Source organism: Taudactylus pleione, unplaced genomic scaffold (genome assembly GCF_031769625.1).
Source record: "Taudactylus pleione unplaced genomic scaffold, aTauple2 ptg000205l, whole genome shotgun sequence".
NCBI lineage: Eukaryota > Metazoa > Chordata > Amphibia > Anura > Myobatrachidae > Taudactylus > Taudactylus pleione.
The window spans coordinates 523,245-542,188 of record NW_028284607.1 but is presented as its reverse complement, the minus strand read 5'-3'; the positions used below and the strand labels follow the sequence as shown (position 1 = coordinate 542,188).

Genomic DNA, 18,944 nt, shown 5'->3' with positions numbered 1-18,944 from the left:
AGTTTTTTTTTGCAGATTTGTCCTTTGGGGGGCTGTCCCAAGGGTTCTGAGTCGTCTCACCACGTTTGCACCCCAAAATAAAGATTTTGCACTTCTTTTCACTTGATACTCATTGGAGAAACTTTTTTGGAGAATTCAGTGCATTGAGTTTCCGCTTTGGCGAAATCATCATGGGATTGAATTAGGCGAAAAGTTATTAGGCGATATTTTCGCCAAAAAACAGGCAAAAAAGGCTTTTCGTCTCTAATTTAATACGGCCCAAAATCGTTACTTTCTACAGGTCACACTACAGTAGAAAAGTATACATGGATATAGGCTGTACAGTGGCGTAAATTCATCCCAGACGCCCGGAGGTAAGTTATAATTTGGTGCCCCCCATCACAGCCGCTGACACTGTAATGTAGCAATTTGCATGCAGACAGGTTATAGATATAGGAAGGCAGCAGCTGATGGTCTGACATGGAGCTCTCCACTAGTATATAGTGGCTTCTCAGGTGCCGGGAAGTGGTGCATGTATTGGGCGGCCGTGACGGTACAATCCGGGTACATAGTTACAGTGGGGTGAATATGTTGTGGACAATGGAGGAGGTGTGCCCCTTCAGAGCTGGAGCCCGGCGGCAGGCGCCTCCGTTGTCTCCCATAGTTCTGCCCCTGAGGCTGTATATATATATATATATAGGATTACATAGTATGTAGGCCATTCTTAAAATTTGTTTGCTGTCTAATGTATGATCTTACGCAATCTTTATATAATGCCTTTTGCTCTAACTGGAGAAAATGTTTCATCTACGCTTCTTACAAATGTGCCACCAAGGAAAAGTTGGTTGTTAAGAACTTGCTCCCTTAAACCTCGTTTCTCATTTTGGTGTGCAGTAGCCTTTTATCTTGGCTGATGAAGGTCACATACTGTAAATAAATGAACCTTCCATCTAGACTGAGTAAAGAGCAGTACAATGTATTCCAAAGAAGATGGGAGTGGCCAGTATTAAAAATAGAAACCCCTAATGTGTATTAAGAACATATGTATTAAGCACAATAAAAAATATTATCCATTTTTAGCTGCCATGATAACCTCTCACACACAGAACGTGGTAACATACTGCATATGCTCAGCCTTTCTCTGCAATATTGCAGCATCTAATGTTGTTTACACTCCATTATAGTATATCATAAATGTTCCATTCAGGTAAAGGTCTGTGATGCTGACTGTTTTCTTGGATTTCAGGGTTCACTGAAATCATGCCTTGGCAGGGTATTCCGATAGAAGAGAGTTTTCAGCCTTGTGAGAGTGGGGACAAGTTTAGCGTGGATGAGGTGAAGCTGCTAGAGAAACAGACTTGCCCTCCGGATTACCTGACTGAGGCAGAACTTATCACCCTTATGGAAAAGCATGGCATTGGTGGGTGATACAAAATATGTGTCTGTAACAACTGTTCTCTTTAACCAGAATCATTATGTTCTGCAAAAATTAGCTTCCAGGGTTAATAAATAAAGTGAATGAAATGAAAATAGAATTAAATATGTTAAATTATACATGTTACACATTGCTGTTTACTTCTATTAGTACTTTTTTAATTCTATCACAAGATAAAAAGAATGCAATGACACCTTGTTTTTACAAATGATGCTCTGCACTGCATATCATTCCACGTAAAGCTATTTCTACTTCAGGGTCCATAGGGGATCCACAGGGTTGACCTTGGGGTATAGCTAAAGTTAAAGCTATAGTTAAAGCTTTAGCTGCTCCCAGGATGCACTTGGGCCCGTCCTCCTCTATACCCCGCCCCCGAGCCACAGGCACCTCAGTTTTAGTTGGTGCCCGGCCGGAGTCCGTCACCCTGGCGCATTGGGGGTGCATTAGCAGCCCCTAAGCTTATTTTAAAAAATTTTTAAAGAAGATTTTATTTATTTATTTTTACTATCTTCTGAGTGGCAGCATCAGACTGTCCATCTGGACGTCTACGCTGCCGCTCCAACACCCCCGCTGGCGCTGCGACGCCAGTACTGATCTGGGGATCGCAGCGGGACCCCGGAGTCAGTACTAGTGTGGCTCCGGGACCTCCCACAGACTGCTGTCGGGCTCACGAGGATCATGGTAAGCCGCGAGCAGCGCTATCAGCACTGCTCGCGGGGATAAATGCAGTCTTCAGCCGCCAGTCTCTGGAGACAGACCGGCGGCGCTAGTAGCGGCGGCGGGCTCCCCCTCTTCAGGAATACCCCGCGCGTCCGCTGGACCACCAGGGAATAATTGCTGGCGGGGAACCAGCGTCCCTGGGGTTAATTGCTAGCCAGGGATAGGCAGCCTTCCCTGGTTTAGCGGCTCCTCCCCTCAGCTCAGCGCACCTTCTCTCACGTGTGCTGGCGTCGCTGAGCTGTTCCTCCTGCGGCCACTCCTCATCAGAGCTCTCCGGCGGCCATCTTTTGCTGGCTAACAACGCAGACTCCCAGGCGGTGCGTGGACCGGTCCCCCTGTGTACCTCTCCTCTGCAAACGGACAGTGTACGCAGTGATATAGCCCTCCTAGACACTGAATTTGGGAGGTTGATTGTAGCGGATGGTGCAGTGAGTAAATGATCTAATTGCATTGTATGTGACTATTGCTAGTGCTGCTGTCTGTGACTTATTTGTAAGTTACTGTCAGCTTATACCTATTCCTTTCCTTCTCCTACGGCCCGGCAGGTGTGTGGGGGAAGGGCTTTTTCTGTGGACCTCACTTATATAAATTAACTATTTATGAGGCCAGTCACATACAGTTGTATGCTACACAGTACCATATTGTGGGCTGTTTGTGTTGCATACTGGTGAGAGCGCAGGTATTGACACCATAATTCCTCTGGTGATACGTATTCCTTGAGGTTTGCTGTATCATGTCTGATGAGGCGATTGAGCGCTCCGTGGCTCCTGTGCTGTTTTCCTGCAGACGCTGTTCTGTGGGAGTGGATAGGGAGAACTTATCTCAGGATGGTCTGTGCGGGCAGTGCCAGCTTGTACCTGGCACCTCTAAACCCCCTATGTCGCAGGATCCTCCATGGGCGATGTTTTCCCAAGTGCTGGCGTCAATTGCGGACCGTTTAGCAGTTCTGACATCGGTCCCTTCTAGGGCGTTGCCCCAGCAGAACATCCCCTATTCTCTGGGTATTCCGCAGTTATTGCAGTCTCCCTCGGGGTCTCAGACTGTGGGGCCTTATGCAGTGTTGCCTATGTATGTCCATTCTCCTCTTGTGGCGCAACAGTCTGTGATGCTTTTTCCGGGGTTTCCTCAGGCGGCTCCTCCACCCTGGGTGGATGTACTGTCCAGCTCTGTGCAGAGTCTGGCCGCCTCATCTTCGGCTTTTCAGTCGATGTTGCTTAGTGACTTGCCCCATAAGGCGTCCAAGCGTCATGTGGTGAGCTCTCTGATGGCACAGCTGTCGGGCTCTGAAGTGTCTTCAGATGACGGAGAAGTCCATGAGGACACTAACTCTGATGCCATGGTCCAGGAGATGGAGACTAAGTCCTCCATAAATGTGCCGGCATTGGTTAGGACGGTGCGGGCTATCCTTCATATCGAGGAGGATGAACCAGTCCCTAAGTCTAAGTACCCTAATTTTAAAAAGGCTAAGGTAACCTCGAGTGTCTTTCCCTTGTCTGACCAGTTGACGGATCATATGGCGGGGGCCTGGCAGTTGCCCAGTAAAAGATTCCAGCCACAAAAGAGGCTGGCGTCTGATTATCCTTTTCCTGAGGCTCATTGCAGGAAGTGGGAAACCCCTTCAGCGGTGGACTCCCATGTCACCCGATTGATTAAGAACGCTACGCTACCATTGCCGTCAATCTCCTCTTTAAAAGACCCCACGGATAGGAAGGTAGAGATCTGTTTAAAGTCCATTTACTCCCTCTCGGGGGCGGTGGCTCGCCCGTCCATGGCCATCTCGTGGGTGGCTAACGCTCTGGAGGATACTTTCCCTGAGGATGCTCTGGATATCCAGAGAGCATTAATTGGACAAATGAGGGATGCTGCTTCCTATATCGGGGAAGTGTTGTTGGATGCTAGTCTGCTGACCTCTAGGGTATCGGCGGCTGCTGTGTCTGCTCGTCGGTCTTTGTGGCTGAGGTCTTGGCGAGCAGATGCGGATTCTAAAAAGGGTCTGGAGGCCTTGCCCTTTAATGGTGAGTTGCTATTTGGTCCAGATTTGGACAAAATAGCAGATACCTTGGCTAAATCCAAGTCGGCTTACCTTCCTTCGGCCTCTGCACCGGCTTAAGTGAGGAGCTCTGCTTTTCGGGTTCAAGGTAAGGCCAAGGGTCAGTCCTTCCCGAGACATTCGGCGACCAAGGCCGCACCCAAGCTCAAGAAGCAGGCATGGAGTGCTCGGTGGCCTTCTTCCAAGCAAGAGGATAAACCTGCTGCCTGATGGGACGGGCCTTCCTCTGGGGGACCTCAGAGTGGGGGGCCGACTTCTCCAATTCGCCCAGTGCTGTCACGATACCACCACGGATGCCTGGGTTCGAGAAGTAGTTTCCCAGGGGTACGTCCTGTCTTTTCGGCTCAGGCCGCCCCACCAGTTTTTTTGCACGAGTCCTTCAAGACCAAAGCTTCCCAGATTCAGGTAGCTATAGAGTCCTTACTACAAGCAGGGGTCATTGTTCCCGTTCCGCAGTCTCAGCGCGGGACGGGGTACTATTCTACTCTGTTTCTGGTACAGAAGCCCAATGGTTCTCATCGCCCTATCCTGAATTTGAAGTCTCTGAACAAATACCTCAGGGTTCCCAAGTTCAGGATGGAAATGTTACGTTCCATCATTCTGGCGATGGAACCAGGGAATTACATGGTTTCCCTGGATATCCAGGACACATATCTTCACGTGCCCATAGCACCTGCACACCAGCGGTATCTGAGGTTTGCTATCCTACAACATCACTACCAGTTTCGGGCGTTGCCTTTTGGCCTTTCCACGGCTCCGAGGGTGTTCACCAAGGTGATGGCTATTATGGCCGCCCACCTTCGGGGCCAGGGTATACGGCTGCTGCCGTATCTGGACGATCTTCTTCTGCTGGCGAGCTCCCGGAGGTACTTCTTCGACATCTCCACCTGACCATTGCTTGTCTTCAAGCACACGGGTGGTTGATAAATTGGAATAAGTCATCTCTGATCCCATCACAACGTATGGTCCATTTGGGAGCCCTTCTGGATTCTCGTCAACAAAGGATTTTCCTGACTCCAGAAAAGGTGTTCTCCCTACAACTGAGGATACACAGTTGCCTGAGCAGTTGCAGGGTGTCGGTCCACTCGTCCATTAGAGTCCTGGGGTCCATGGTGTCGGCATTCGACATGGTAGAATTTGTCCAGTTCCATTTCAGGCCCCTGCAGGGGCAGATTCTGTCCGAATGGAACGGGTTACCTCACCGGATCCGATCCCAGATGCTGGTCTTGTCCCCGGAAGTGCGCCAGTCTCTAGCTTGGTGGCTTCAGACAGCTCATCTCATCGAGGGTCGCCCCTTTTGGATCCCGAACTGGGTTCTGCTCACAACAGATGCCAGTCTCCGGGGTTGGGGGGCAGTGACCGGCTTGTTGTCTCTTCAGGGCCGTTGGTCTGCGGAGGAAGCAGTTCTTCCCATAAACGTTCTGGAACTGCGGGCCGTGTACAGGGCTTTGCTGTCGTCAGGCACCGCTCTTCACTAGAAGGGCGGTACAGGTGCAATCCGACAACGCCACCACGGTGGCGTACATAAATCACCAGGGAGGAACTCGCAATCGAGCGGCGATGTTGGAGGTGTTTCGCATCCTGGCTTGGGTGGAGTGCTACCTTCCGGCAATCTCGGCAGTCTTCATCCCGGGAGTCCTCAACTTTGAGGTGGACTTCCTCAACCGTCACGACGTGCACCCAGGGGAATGGTCGCTTCACCCGAAGGTGTTTCAACTTCTCGTGGACAAATGGGGACTGCCGGAGTTGGACCTGATGGCCTCCCGTCACAACTACAAGTTGCCCGTTTACGGCTCAAGGACAAAGGACGTAGGCGCAAGTCTGGTGGACGCGCTGTCGTTGAAATGGACATTTCACCTAGCGTACCTGTTTCCTTCGATCTCCCTGCTGCCTCGGGCACTACGAAGAATCAAACAGGACGGAGGCACGTTTCTGCTGGTGGCTCCAGCGTGGCCCAGACGTCCTTGGTACTCCGATCTCAGGAGCTTGTTCATCGACGTTCCGTACCTTCTGCCTCAGCGTCGGGACCTGCTGTCTCAGGGGCCCTGCCTTTACTCGGATCTGGGTCGACTGTCTTTGACAGCGTGGCTCTTGAGACAGCCGTCTTAAGGTCCCGGGGATTTTCAAGATCTGTCATCAGTACCATGCTGAGGGCGCATAAACCTTCCTCCGCACGGATTTACCACAGGGTGTGGCACACTTTCAGTGGTGTGAGTCCAGAAACTTTGATCCTCAGGTGTTCAGGGTTTCTAGGATTTTGGCATTTCTTCAATCAGGTCTTGACCTGGGCTTATGTCTGGCTTCCCTGAAGGTTCATGTGTCGGCTCTGTCTGTGTTGTTCCAACGTAGGATCGCTACACTGCCTGATGTTCACACTTTTTTCCAGGGTGTTCTCAGAATCCAGCCTCCCTTCGTGCCTCCTGTGGCTCCTTGGGACTTGGCGGTAGTTCTTCGGGTCCTGCAGGAACCTCCATTTGAGCCTCTTGAGTCAGTTGACCTCAAGTGGTTAACACTTAAGACTGTTTTTCTCCTGGCAATTGCTTCAGCCAGGAGGGTTTCTGAGTTGGGGGCGCTTTCCTGTAGTCCCCTCTTCTTAATTTTTCACCAGGACAGAGCGGTGCTTCGCACTCGTCCTGAGTTTTTGCCTAAAGTAGTCTCTTAAGTTCCACATCAATCAGGAACTTGTGGTGCCAGCTTTTCAGTCAACCTGATCTTACAGCTGGTGAGGCTTCGTTGGACGTTGTCCGTGCTCTCAGAATTTATGTGGACCGGACTGCTTCTGTTAGAAGGTCCTATTCTTTGTTTGTCCTCTTTGGTTTTCACAGGAGGGGTTGGCTTGCCAACAAACAAACTGTTGCCCGTTGGCTTTGATCTGTTATTCGTGAGGCTTATATACAGGAGGGTTTACATGTCCCAGCCTCTGTTAAGGTCATTCCACTCGGTCTGTGGGTCCTTCTTGGGCTGCTAGACGTGGTGCCTCCGCTGTTCAGCTGTGCAAGGCAGCCACTTGGTCTTCAATTCAGACGTTTTTGAGGTTTTATGTGTTTGACACCTATGCTTCTCAGGATGCATCCTTTGGGCGCAGGATTCTCCTTTCTGCACAGGAGGGCACCCACCCTGACGCACCTGGCCCTCCGGCCTTGGCTACTTACCAACTGAGGTGCCTGTGGCTCGAGGTATAGAGGAGGATGGACACAGTGCATCCTGGGAGCAGCAAAAGCTTTAACTGCATGGTGCTTGTGGATCCAGATCGAGCTATACCCCGAGGTCAACCCTGTGGACCCTATGGACTTCGTAGAAACAGAGATAACAAAGGTAAGTTCTTACCATATCTCTTGTTATTCACATTAAGGGGCATATTCAATTAGACGCGAAAAGTCCCGTACTTTTCGCATGCCGGACTTTTCATCGACATCGCTGGTTTTGCATGCAAAAAAGTATTGCGTTCGTCCCAGCTTATCCCCGTATTCAATTAGAAATCGGCGAAAACGGTACCTGGCAAAACGCAAACAGGCTAAAGGTGCTGTCCGTTTTCAGGAAATCAGCCTGACACCCCCCAAAAGATGCACTGACATTGGGGATCACTATAGATACCCCTGAATAGGCCTGCTGAAGCTATTTGGGGTACTTAAATGCTCTCAATAGTTGCTAATTAGCGTCTTTGCACAAGTGGTGAAGAATAGCATTTAGCAGTTGTTTTTTTTTAACAGAAAATAACTAGTCCCAGCAAATTTGGGGTACATGAAAATGGGTGCTAGCATATTTTAAAGTTGCTAAAGTGAAGTTTTAAAAAACGTAAAAAATCCACCTGCAGCAAGCACCTGCAAACTTAACACCTGGGGCATCCTTGGGGACCCACCTGGAGTCTATTTCACTAGTTTTAAAATTTGTCCCCCAATTTTGGACTTTATCACCCCCAAAATGAAAGTACTTATTTTGGGTTGATCTAAAGTATTTTTTAAACTTTATTTGACACAGTTTACCTTTGGGGGACTGTCTCAAGGGTGCAGGGGGGTTTTCCAAAGTTTGCACCCCAAAACCCCAATTCTGCACTTTTTTCGACACCTATTCATAGGCAAAACTTTTTCACCAGTTCCATTGCATTGAGTTTTTGCACCGGCGAAAAGTTTCCGAAATTGAATATGGAGGAAACTTTTCGCATGGTGAAGTGACGTCACTCACGATACTTTATCACTGAAAACGACTTTTCGCCGCTAATTGAATACGGCCCTAAATGTTATAAAGATTTGCTTAAAATAGCAATACAGTGATAATAAAACCCTTTGGGGGGCCACTGGGTACTATGGGCCATTGACTGTGCTATCAGAAAGTTGGGCATTTACTGACAGGCTCCATCCCCTCTATACCACAAGAATAATAATAATTGGCTGCCTGAGAACTCTGTTGTGTTATGTGTCCGCTGGAACTGGGCACTTCTTCTCCAGCTGCCTTTGGCATCCACTGATTTAGCTTTATTTTATATTACTTTCATTTGCCTTTCTTCACTTATTGATGGTGTACTTCAGCTACACCTGAGCCTGGACAGGGCTACTTCTGCCATCAGCCATGCAATGGCCCCTGGGAAGAACTCGGTCACTGCCGTTGCAGGTAGTGACTAAGATCTTCTTGCTGCCAAACGTCACTGGGCCAGGGCTGGCATTGGACCACCTATCAGAGGCTTGGTAGTAAGGTAAGTGGCTTCTTGCTCCGTTCTGAAGAGAGGAGCCAGGGATTAAATCACATTTCAGTCCCTGTACAGGATACTTCACAGTGTGTCTGGTGCCTGGGAAATCAGGTATCATGTCCTGCTGCCTGCCTTGGATTGGTTCAATAAGGCAATGGGGAGGTGGTCAGAAAAATTGTGCAATTTCTGATGGAAAATATTTGTGAGGCCTCTGAGTATGGTGGGGAAGTTGTCTTTGGGTCTAGATTTCACACAGTGGACTCGTACTTGGGAGGTGGACACATAGGGCCTGATTCAGATTTTGGACTAGAGTAAGACAGCAAGTAATTCTGTACCTGGACAAACCATGTAGCAATGCACAGGGTGCAAATACATTCATTTTTTTGCATGTGGGGTAAATACTGGCTGCTTTTGCATGTAGTCCACAAATGCTGCACAGCTTTATTTTTACACTGCAATTTAGATTTCAGTTTTGACACCCCCTCCCAAATCTAAATCCCTCTGCACATTTTACATCTTCCCCACCTGCAAGTATGGTTTTACCAAGATGCACAGTTACTTGCTCTTTCTTTCTCTATTCCCAAAGCTGAATCAGGCCCATAGTCCCTTCCATACTCTGGGGAGGTCCTACTCTGTTCCAACTCAAAAAAATTTTTTCCCAGGCTTGGATTCAGACTGCCAGGGGTTACCGTAGAGGGCTGCAGAGAGGTAAGACAGATAAAAGGTCCACTCCCATGCATTCTGATAACCTCTTTCAGTTTTCTTTCAAAGACAATGGTCTCTTTTACCAGAGCTTACACAAAGTGATGCATGTGCAGCCTCTATGCATCCCCAATAGTTTATTGGGATGTCAGCCTGGGCCTAACAGCATTGCAACACCATCATGTTGTTTTGTATGTAAGATGGTTGTGATTCTTGGTACAGTTCTACAGTATGGTAACATATACTTTCTGGTTCACAGTCCAAGAGGTATCTGTTCCTCTTTGTACTATGGGTAATCACAATGCAGTTCACCTTGTATCCATTAGGTACTGATGCCAGCATCCCTGTGCACATCAACAATGTCTGTCAACGTAATTATGTAACAGTGGAGAGTGGGCGCAGACTGAAGCCTACCAGCTTGGGCATTGTACTAGTGCACGGCTATTACAAGATAGGTGAGTACAAACAACTCTGCTGGAATGACTGCAGAAAGCTAGTGTGCAAAGCTCTGTTAATGTAAATCTATACAACAATGTGTAGGAAATCAAGCATGTTATCCAGTCTGTGTTGTATCTGGCTGAGATAATTCACGGAAGACATCCATTTCATTCAGCAGGAGCTACTTCAATATTTATGTGCCAGTTGTGTGTGTGTATATATATATATATATATATATATATATATATATACTGCTCAAAAAATACAGGGAACACTTAAACAACACAATGTAACTCCAAGTCATTCACACTTCTGTGAAATCAAACTGTCCACTTAGGAGGCAACATTGATTGACAATCAATTTCACATGCTGTTGTGCAAATGGAATAGACAACAGGTGGAAATTATAGGCAATTAGCAAGACACCCCCAATAAAGGAGTGGTTCTGCAGGTGGTAACCACAGACCACTTCTCAGTTCCTATGCTTTTTGGCTGATGTTTTGGTCACTTTTGAATGCTGGCGGTGCTTTCACTCTAGTGGTAGCATGAGACGGAGTCTACAACCCACACAAGTGGCTCAGGTAGTGCAACTCATCCAGGATGGCACATCAATGGGAGCTGTGGCAAGAAGGTTTGCTGTGTCTGTCAGCATAGTGTCCAGAGCATGGAGGCGCTAACAAGAGACAGGCCAGTACATCAGGAGACGTGGAGGAGGCCGTAGGAGGGCAACAACCCAGCAGCAGGACCGCTACCTCCGTCTTTGTGCACGGAGGAACAGGAGGAGCACTGCCAGAGCCCTGCAAAATAACCTCCAGCAGGCCAGACAAATGTGCATGTCTGCTCAAACAGTCAGAAACAGACTCCATGAGGGTGGTATGAGGGCCCGACGTCCACAGGTGGGGGTTGTGCTTACAGCCCAACACTGTGCAGGACGTTTGGCATTTGCCAGAGAACACCAAGATTGGCAAATTCGCCACTGGCGCCCTGTGCTCTTCACAGATGAAAGCAGGTTCACACTGAGCACATGTGACAGACGTGAGAGTCTGGAGATGTCAAGGAGAACGTCTGCTGCCTGCAACATCCTCCAGCAGTGGGTCAGTAACGGTGTGGGGTGGCATTTCTTTGGGGGGCCGCACAGCCCTCCATGTGCTCGCTAGAGGTAGCCTGAATGCCATTAGGTACCGAGATGAGATCCTCAGACCCCTTGTGAGACCATATGCTGGTGCGGTTGGCCCTGGGTTCCTCCTAATGCAAGACAATGCTAGACCTCATGTGGCTCGAGTGTGTGAGCAGTTCCTGCAAGACGAAGGCATTGATGCTATGGACTGGCCCGCCCGTTCCCCAGACCTGAATCCAATTGAGCACATCTGGGACGTCATGTCTCGCTCCATCCACCAACGCCACGTTGCACCACACACTGTCCAGGAGTTGGCAGATGCTTTAGTCCAGGTCTGGGAGGAGATCCCTCAGGAGTCCATCCGCCACCTCATCAGGAGCATGCCCAGGCGTTGTAGGGAGGTCATACAGGCACGTGGAGGCCACACACACTACTGAGCCTCAGTTTGACTTGTTTTAAGGACATTACATCAAAGTTGGAGCAGCTTATAGTGTGTTTTTCCACTTTAATTTTGAGTGTGGCTCCAAAACCAGACCTCCATGAGATAATAAATTTGATTTCCAATCATAATTTTTGTGTGATTTTGGTGTCAGCACATTCAACTATGTAATTTATTGGCGCGGCCAATTACTGTCACGGCCCCGGTACAGGAGCCGCCCTGGGCTTGTTTCGCCAAAGTGCTTACGACCCTCATGGGCCAGTTAGCTCCGCAGCCTGCGTTCTCACAGATGGGTTTGTCCCAGCAGTCAGTGGTGTCGTCACCCATGCAGGGTTTCCCGAGACAATTGATGGTACCACACAGTCTCCCTATTTCCCCTCCCCAGGTTTCTCAGGAGCCTGCGTGGGTTAATTCTCTGACAAGTTCTGTACAGCACTTCTCGGATGTGTTACAAGGGGAGTCTGTGTTGCGGCCACATAAGCGGTCGGTGGCGTCTCTGTCCGCTCCTTATGAGGATGACGACGTGACGTCTGATGATGGGGAGATTCTTGATCTTTCGGACCAGGAACCTCTCCGTACTAAAGAGTCGGACGCTAGGTCCAAGGTTTATATTCCTGGACTTATTTGGGCAGTCCGCACAGCTTTAGTGATTGAGGATGAAAATCCTCCGGTGTCAAAATCTAAATATGCCTTTTTTAAGGATATTAAGGGTGACGCCACAGTGTTTCCTCTTTCGGGTCAGTTAGTGGACCATTTAGAGGAGGCGTGGAAACATCGGGCAAACGGTATCAGCCTCGGTGGCTTATACGTTTACGAGTAATTATTTTTCTAAGTGGGAATCCCCTCCACAGGTTTATTCTCAAGTGACACGCCTAGTCCGAAGTGCCACATTGCCCATGCCCTCCATGTCTTCCTTGAAGGATGCCACGGACCGTAAGGTAGAGATCTGCCTAAAGTCCGTTTATTCCCTTGCGGGGGGGGGGCAGCTAGGCCGGCTATGGCCATTTGTTGGGTAGCCAGGGCTATGGAGCGCTGGGCTGATAGTTTGGAGGCGTCTCTCGATTCCGACTGTTCGGCTGAACAGACCGAGTTGATAGGCAATCTCCGGGACTCGGCCACTTATATGAATGAGGCAGCCTTGGATATCAGTACCCTGGCGTCTCGGATTTCTTCGGCGGCTGTAGCTGCTCGTCGCACCTTATGGTTGCGATCTTGGAAGGCGGACGCTGATTCCAAGAAGGGCTTGGAAGCTTTGCCTTTCAATGGAGAAGTCCTCTTTGGTCCGGATCTGGACAAAATCATAGCCACGCTGGCGGCAGCCAAATCGGCATGTCTTCCGTCTGCTGTGGTTCCTTCCGGTTCAGGTACGTCGTCCTTTCGGCCTTACAGGGCCCAGGGTAGGCCTAAGACGCAGGCTTTTCCCAGACAGGCTGGCCCCAAAAAATTGGCCAAGCCCCGGAAACAGGCCTGACGGTCCGGGCCTCCCTTTGGGGGATTCCAAAGTGGGAGGCCGCCTGCTGCAGTTCACCCAGTGTTGGTCGGTTACCACGACAGACACTTGGGTTCTTGAGGTGGTTTCTCACGGGTACGCCCTCTCCTTTCGGCACAGGCCCCCATCTCGATTCTTCACCATGGGTCTTCCATCAGACTGGAACAAAGCCATGGAACTGCGGAAGGTTTTGCACACTATGCTCCAGGCTGGAGTTATAGTGCCTGTTCCATTCTCCCAGAGGGGCCAGGGTTTCTATTCCAATCTGTTTTTGGTGCAGAAACCCAGTGGGTCGTATCGTCCGATCCTCAACCTCAAAGCACTCAATAAGTCTTTGCGGGTGCTGAGGTTTCGGATGGAGACCCTACCGTCCATCATTCTGGCGCTGGAACCTGGGGATTACATGGTGTCGTTGGACATACAGGACGCTTACCTGCATGTCCCTATTCTTTTGCGCCATCAACAGTTCCTCAGGTTTGCAGTCCGCAACGACCAGTTTCAGTTCTGGGCGTTACCTTTTGGGCTGGCGACAGCACCACGTGTATTCACCAAGGTGATGGCGGTCATGGCAGTTTCCCTGCGGCTGCAGGGAGTCCGCATGTTGCCGTACTTGGACGACCTTCTGTTGGTGGCAGGATCTCCAGAGCTCCTTCTACGCCACTTGGACCTGACCATTGCGGTACTACAATGGCACGGCTGGTTGATAAACTGGCAGAAGTCCACCCTGATCCCGTCTCAGAGGATTCCGCACCTCGGAGCCTTATTGGACTCCGGACAGCAAAGGATCTTTGTGATGGGGGGAAAAGATCTCTGCCTTGCAGTTGAGGGCGCGCAGTTGTCTGCAGAATCGCCGTGTGTCTCTGCACTCGGCGATGAGGTTACTGGACTCCATGGTGTCGGTCTTCGACATGGTGGAATATGCCCAGTTTCACTCCAGACCTCTGCAGCAATTGATCCTGTCCAAATGGAATGGACTGCCTCAGAGTCTAAAACCCAGACGATGGTGCTCACTCCGGAGATTCGCCTGTCCTTAGCCTGGTGGTTGCAGACGACCCATCTCAACAGGGGTCATCCGTTCTGGGTGGCGAATTGGGTCCTGTTGACAACGGTCGCCAGCCTTCGGGGCTGGGGAGCTGTCACGCGTCCGCATTTGTTCCAGGGCAGATGGACGCAGGCGGAAAAGGAGCTTCCGATAAACATCTTGGAACTCCGCGCCGTTTTCAATGCTCTCCAGCAGGCACAGCGGGTTCTCCAAGGTCACCCCGTGCAGGTCCAGTCGGACAACGCCACCACCGTGGCCTACATAAATCGGCAAGGAGGAACCCGATGTCGGGCGGCACTCGTAGAGATGTCCCGCCTCCTGGTCTGGGTGGAGCGCAATCTCCCGGCCATATCAGCAGTATTCATCCCGGGAGTTCTCAACTGGGAGGCGGACTTTCTCAGTCGCCAGGACGTTCATCCGGGGGAATGGTCTTTGCACCAGGACGTCTTTCAACTTCTGGTGGACATGTGGGGTCTTCCAGAGATCGACCTCATGGCGTCACGGCACAACAACAAGTTGCCGGTGTACGGGTCTCGCACAAGAGACGAAAAGGTGTCTCTGGTGGATGCTCTGTCCGTCCAGTGGATGTTCCGGTTTGCTTATCTCTTTCCTCCGTTTTCCCTTCTTCCACGGGTAATCCGGAAATTCAAACAGGAAGGAGGGACGCTCCTGTTAATAGCTCCCGCGTGGCCCAGGCGGCACTGGTTCTCAGACCTTCAGGGTCTGTCCGTGGACAGTCCTCTACGGTTGCCGCTACGACCGGACCTTCTGTCACAGGGTCCTTGTCTTCACCCGGACCTGACTCGGCTGTCTTTGACGGCGTGGCTGTTGAGACGGCCATGTTAAGGTCCAGGGGGTTTTCCAGCTCTGTAGTACGGACTATGCTAAGAGCTCGGAAGCCTTCTTCTGCAAGAATATACCATCGTGTGTGGCATACGTTCTTCCAGTGGTGTCGGCCGAGAGGTTATGCACCTCGGGAGTTACGCACCCGTCCTGGTTTCCTTCCCAAAGTTGTTTCGAGTTTCCACATCAACGAGGAAATAGTTATGCCGGCTTTTAACTCACCTGACCTTTCCGTGGGTGAGGCCACTTTGGATGTTGTGCGGGCCTTAAGGATTTATGTTGAACGCACTTCTTCGTTTAGGAAGTCGGACGCCTTGTTTGTCCTCTATGGCTTCCGTAAAAAGGGTTGGCCTGCTTCAAAGCAGACTTTGGCAGGCTGGATTCGTATGGCCATTTCAGAAGCATATCTTCATGAAGGCCTTCCGGTTCCTTCCTCTGTGAGGGCTCATTCCACTAGGTCTGTGGGTCCTTCGTGGGCAGCTCGACGTGGTGCCTCGGCAGTCCAGATCTGCAAGGCTGCCACGTGGTCCTCTGTCCATACCTTTGTGAGGTATTATGCGTTTGACACCTTTGCCTCTCAGGATGCTTCCTTAGGGCGGCGGATTCTCCTTTCAGCACAGGAGCGTCCCCACCCTTGAAGGATACTGCTTTGGGACATCCCCAAGGTATCCTGTGGATACCCTATGGACCCTGATGTAGAAAATATGAGATATGGTAAGAACTTACCTTTGTTATCTCTATTTCTACGAAGTCCATAGGGTTCCACAGGACTCCCGCCCTGTCGCACCTGTGCTGCAGATGGGCTTTACTCTGGTCACCAGTTTTTTTCCGTCTCCCTCTGGTGAGAATGTGATTCTTGTGTGTGTCCAGATCTTTTTTCTCTCTCTTCATTCTCCTCCTCCGACCTATGGCTTGGTACGTAACTGAGATGCCTTGGCTCGGGGGCGGGGTATAGGAGGGGGACCCTAGTGCATCCTGGGAGGTTGAAACTTAACTCTATGGTGCCCGATGCCTGACGTCATCACCTATACCCCAAGGTATCCTGTGGAACCCTATGGACTTCGTAGAAATAGAGATAACAAAGGTAAGTTCTTACCATATCTCATATTTTTTTTGAGCAGTGCATATATATATATATATATATATATATATATAATCTGTTTATTACACTGGTAGAATTAGAGGGTCCTAGTCTGCACATTTTAAGACCAAAATAAAAGAAATTGTTTTCTAACCTGTTTTAACAAATCATTGTGACATCTGAGGGATTTAGTACCAAGGGGGAGGGAGCTCACACCCTAATTTTAAACATAATAAGAGGTGCTACCATGCTAAGGTTTGTAGTACAAGGCAGGAGACAAAGAATGTAGGTAAGTTCTAAGAACAATGATAGTCAAAATAATCCTGATAAACTCAACAATTAACATGGAGTATAATGCTGGGTACACACTGGCCTATATATTTGCTGATCAATTGATTGGCCAATATATCGTGCCCCCGTCGACCAGTGTGTGCAGACGATATGTCTGCAAACGACGTTGTTCACAGACATATCGCATTGGTTGTGCTGCACAGCCAATGAGCAGATATGTCTGCAGACATATCTTTCCATCGTTAAGTGTGTACGGGCGATCGGCCGATCACCCGTACACAGGGGCGCCGAGAGAGGGGGGGGGGGCGTGAGTGGGTACTACTTTCCCAGGTCCAGCACAGCTCCCCATCCACAGCAGCCCAGCACATGCTGCTGTGTGCTGGGCTGCACTGGGAGACTGTCCGAGGCTGCTAAAGCAGCAGCCGGAGCAGTCTTCTATGCCAAAGGAGGGTAGCGATCATGCAGATCGTGCCCCCCTTCGGCTGTGCGCTGGGCTGAGGGGCCCCCCTCCCCAGCGCACAGTGCCCCATCGGAAATGGTTTTGTTATTTCCCCCCGAAGTTGGCGTGGCCACCCCTCCCACGATTAGGCCATGCCCCCTACCCGCCCCAAGTCCGGCTCGACCCGCTGCAGCAGCAGATGATGGTCGTTCAGTGTGTATGAATGACCATCATCTGTAGATATATCTGTCAGGTGTGTACCCACCTTAAGTTCTTAGTACATGCTTGGGCAAATGTTTGCCCATCCACCGCATAAAGGTGAACCCCATAAGATGGATCCCTAACATCCATAATGCTAACAGATTATGTCAATTTATCCAGGACTTACCTATAATAGTGCCCATTCTAATATGTAGACCGCAATGTAGGAACCTGTACTGATTAAAAACACACAGGGCAGATGGGACGGGTGCAAATACAAAGCAGGAGTCTCAGCCTTCAAGTGTACAATATATACACAAATAAGGGAGGTTCTTAGTACATGTTTGGCCAAAAATGTTTGCCCATTATTTAGTACCCATCCAGATGGTAGATGTGAGCTGACAAAATGTGTAGATCTAACAAAAAGGCTTCAAACACTGGGGCATTGCAAGAAGGTTTATAGGTCATCAATCAGAAAATATTATTTCCAGTACTGAATAATTGATTAAACAAACCACAGCAGTGTTCTACCTAGAAAATTCTGCCAGCTGGGTGGCATTAGGAAGTTGCCGGTTGGGGCAGTGTAATAATACCTCAAAGAGTCTGAAGGTTATTGCCCACTTGCTGGAGGGATACAGATACATTATTAAAGACAGCAGTTTATTGCCCATTTGCAGGCCGGACACTTCAATCATTTTTAAAGACCCTGCATGTTATTGCCCACTTGCTGGCTGCACACAGATATAATTGTGTCCGGCAATTCATGCTGAGAGACAGTGCTGCATGCTAACAGACACAGTGTGCACTCTCCGTATACCGTCTCTGCAATGTTCCCGCCATCTAAACTGAGACCTGCGGGAGGGGTCTCTGATGGGAAGGAAATCTGTGACTCTACCTGTGTCAGTAACATAAGCAACTGATCAAAGGCACAGTCACAAGTTTCCATCGCATCAGAGATCCCTCCCACGTCTTTAAGAGGCAGACCACAATCTGATAGCTCCCCCAAAGCAAGCGATTGGCAGAGTATAACACATTGTTAGACTAGTAATGGGGCACTATTGGCTAAGCTCTGTATCGGTCACATAACTGCAATGCTGATTACACTCCACACTCTGTGGGAGTTATTTTATTGGTGCCATCAGAGTGCCGGACGGCATGTAAAAGGAGCTGGGTGGAATGAAATTGATCCAGAAGCATTTGGTTGTGCAGTATAATAAATTCCTTCCCAGGAAGTATAACACTGACTTCTGTCTTACCGTTCTGTCTACTAGACCAAGAGCTGGTTCTACCAACTATCCGCAGTGCGGTGGAGAAGCAACTCAATCTCATCGCTCAGGGGAAAGCAAATTTCCAGCAAGTCTTGGATTACACTCTGGATATTTTCAAAAGAAAGTTTCATTACTTTGTGGACTCCATTGCAGGTTAGATATTGTCCTCTCTGATTTCTCATCAGAAGGGAGCTAATGTTTTCATAGATCACTGTGGTAGAGTCATAAGCGTAACCTGACTAATGGCCTAAAGTGTCTGTTCTTAAACTTTAAAAAAAACAGGTATACTAAATAGAATGAGAATAGAATCTTAACTTGTAGAGACTTTAATTCCTGGCAGTGTCTCACAAGACAGCCTAAAATTGTCACAAAGGTAAATATTTATTCTGTTTATGGAGACCTGTCATTGCATAACAGTCTGAGTTTTAGGACAAAATGTAATAGAATCCGAGTTTTGAAAATGTGCTAGTATAGAGCGATACCCGCACATTTATAGAGCTCACCCTATTTAATACGGTTGCGAGAACATGCAAACTCGCATGTTTCTCACACACTCGCAATGGTAAAACGCACATCCAGATGTTTTGCCATTGTGAGGATACAACTCGGCCGATGTAATAGAGTGCAAGTTTTTAACTTGCACATATTACTTAGATAAAACTCGCATGAAAAATAGACCTGCTTCAGGCTGGCAAGTATTTAAAAATGGTCTGTGATAAGAAGGAT

At 49.2% G+C, this 18,944-nt stretch overlaps 1 protein-coding gene across 1 annotated transcript in view; it reads left to right on the top strand.

Annotated features, from left to right (window-relative positions):
• Nucleotides 1-18,944, top strand: part of TOP3B (DNA topoisomerase III beta) — a 64,506-nt gene that overhangs the window by 30,637 nt on the left and 14,925 nt on the right. The window contains exons 13-15 of the mRNA XM_088477829.1: nt 1,226-1,399; nt 9,897-10,025; nt 18,222-18,371. Of these exons, the coding sequence (XP_088333955.1) occupies nt 1,226-1,399; nt 9,897-10,025; nt 18,222-18,371 (453 nt within the window). The remainder of the gene's footprint in view (nt 1-1,225; nt 1,400-9,896; nt 10,026-18,221; nt 18,372-18,944) is intronic.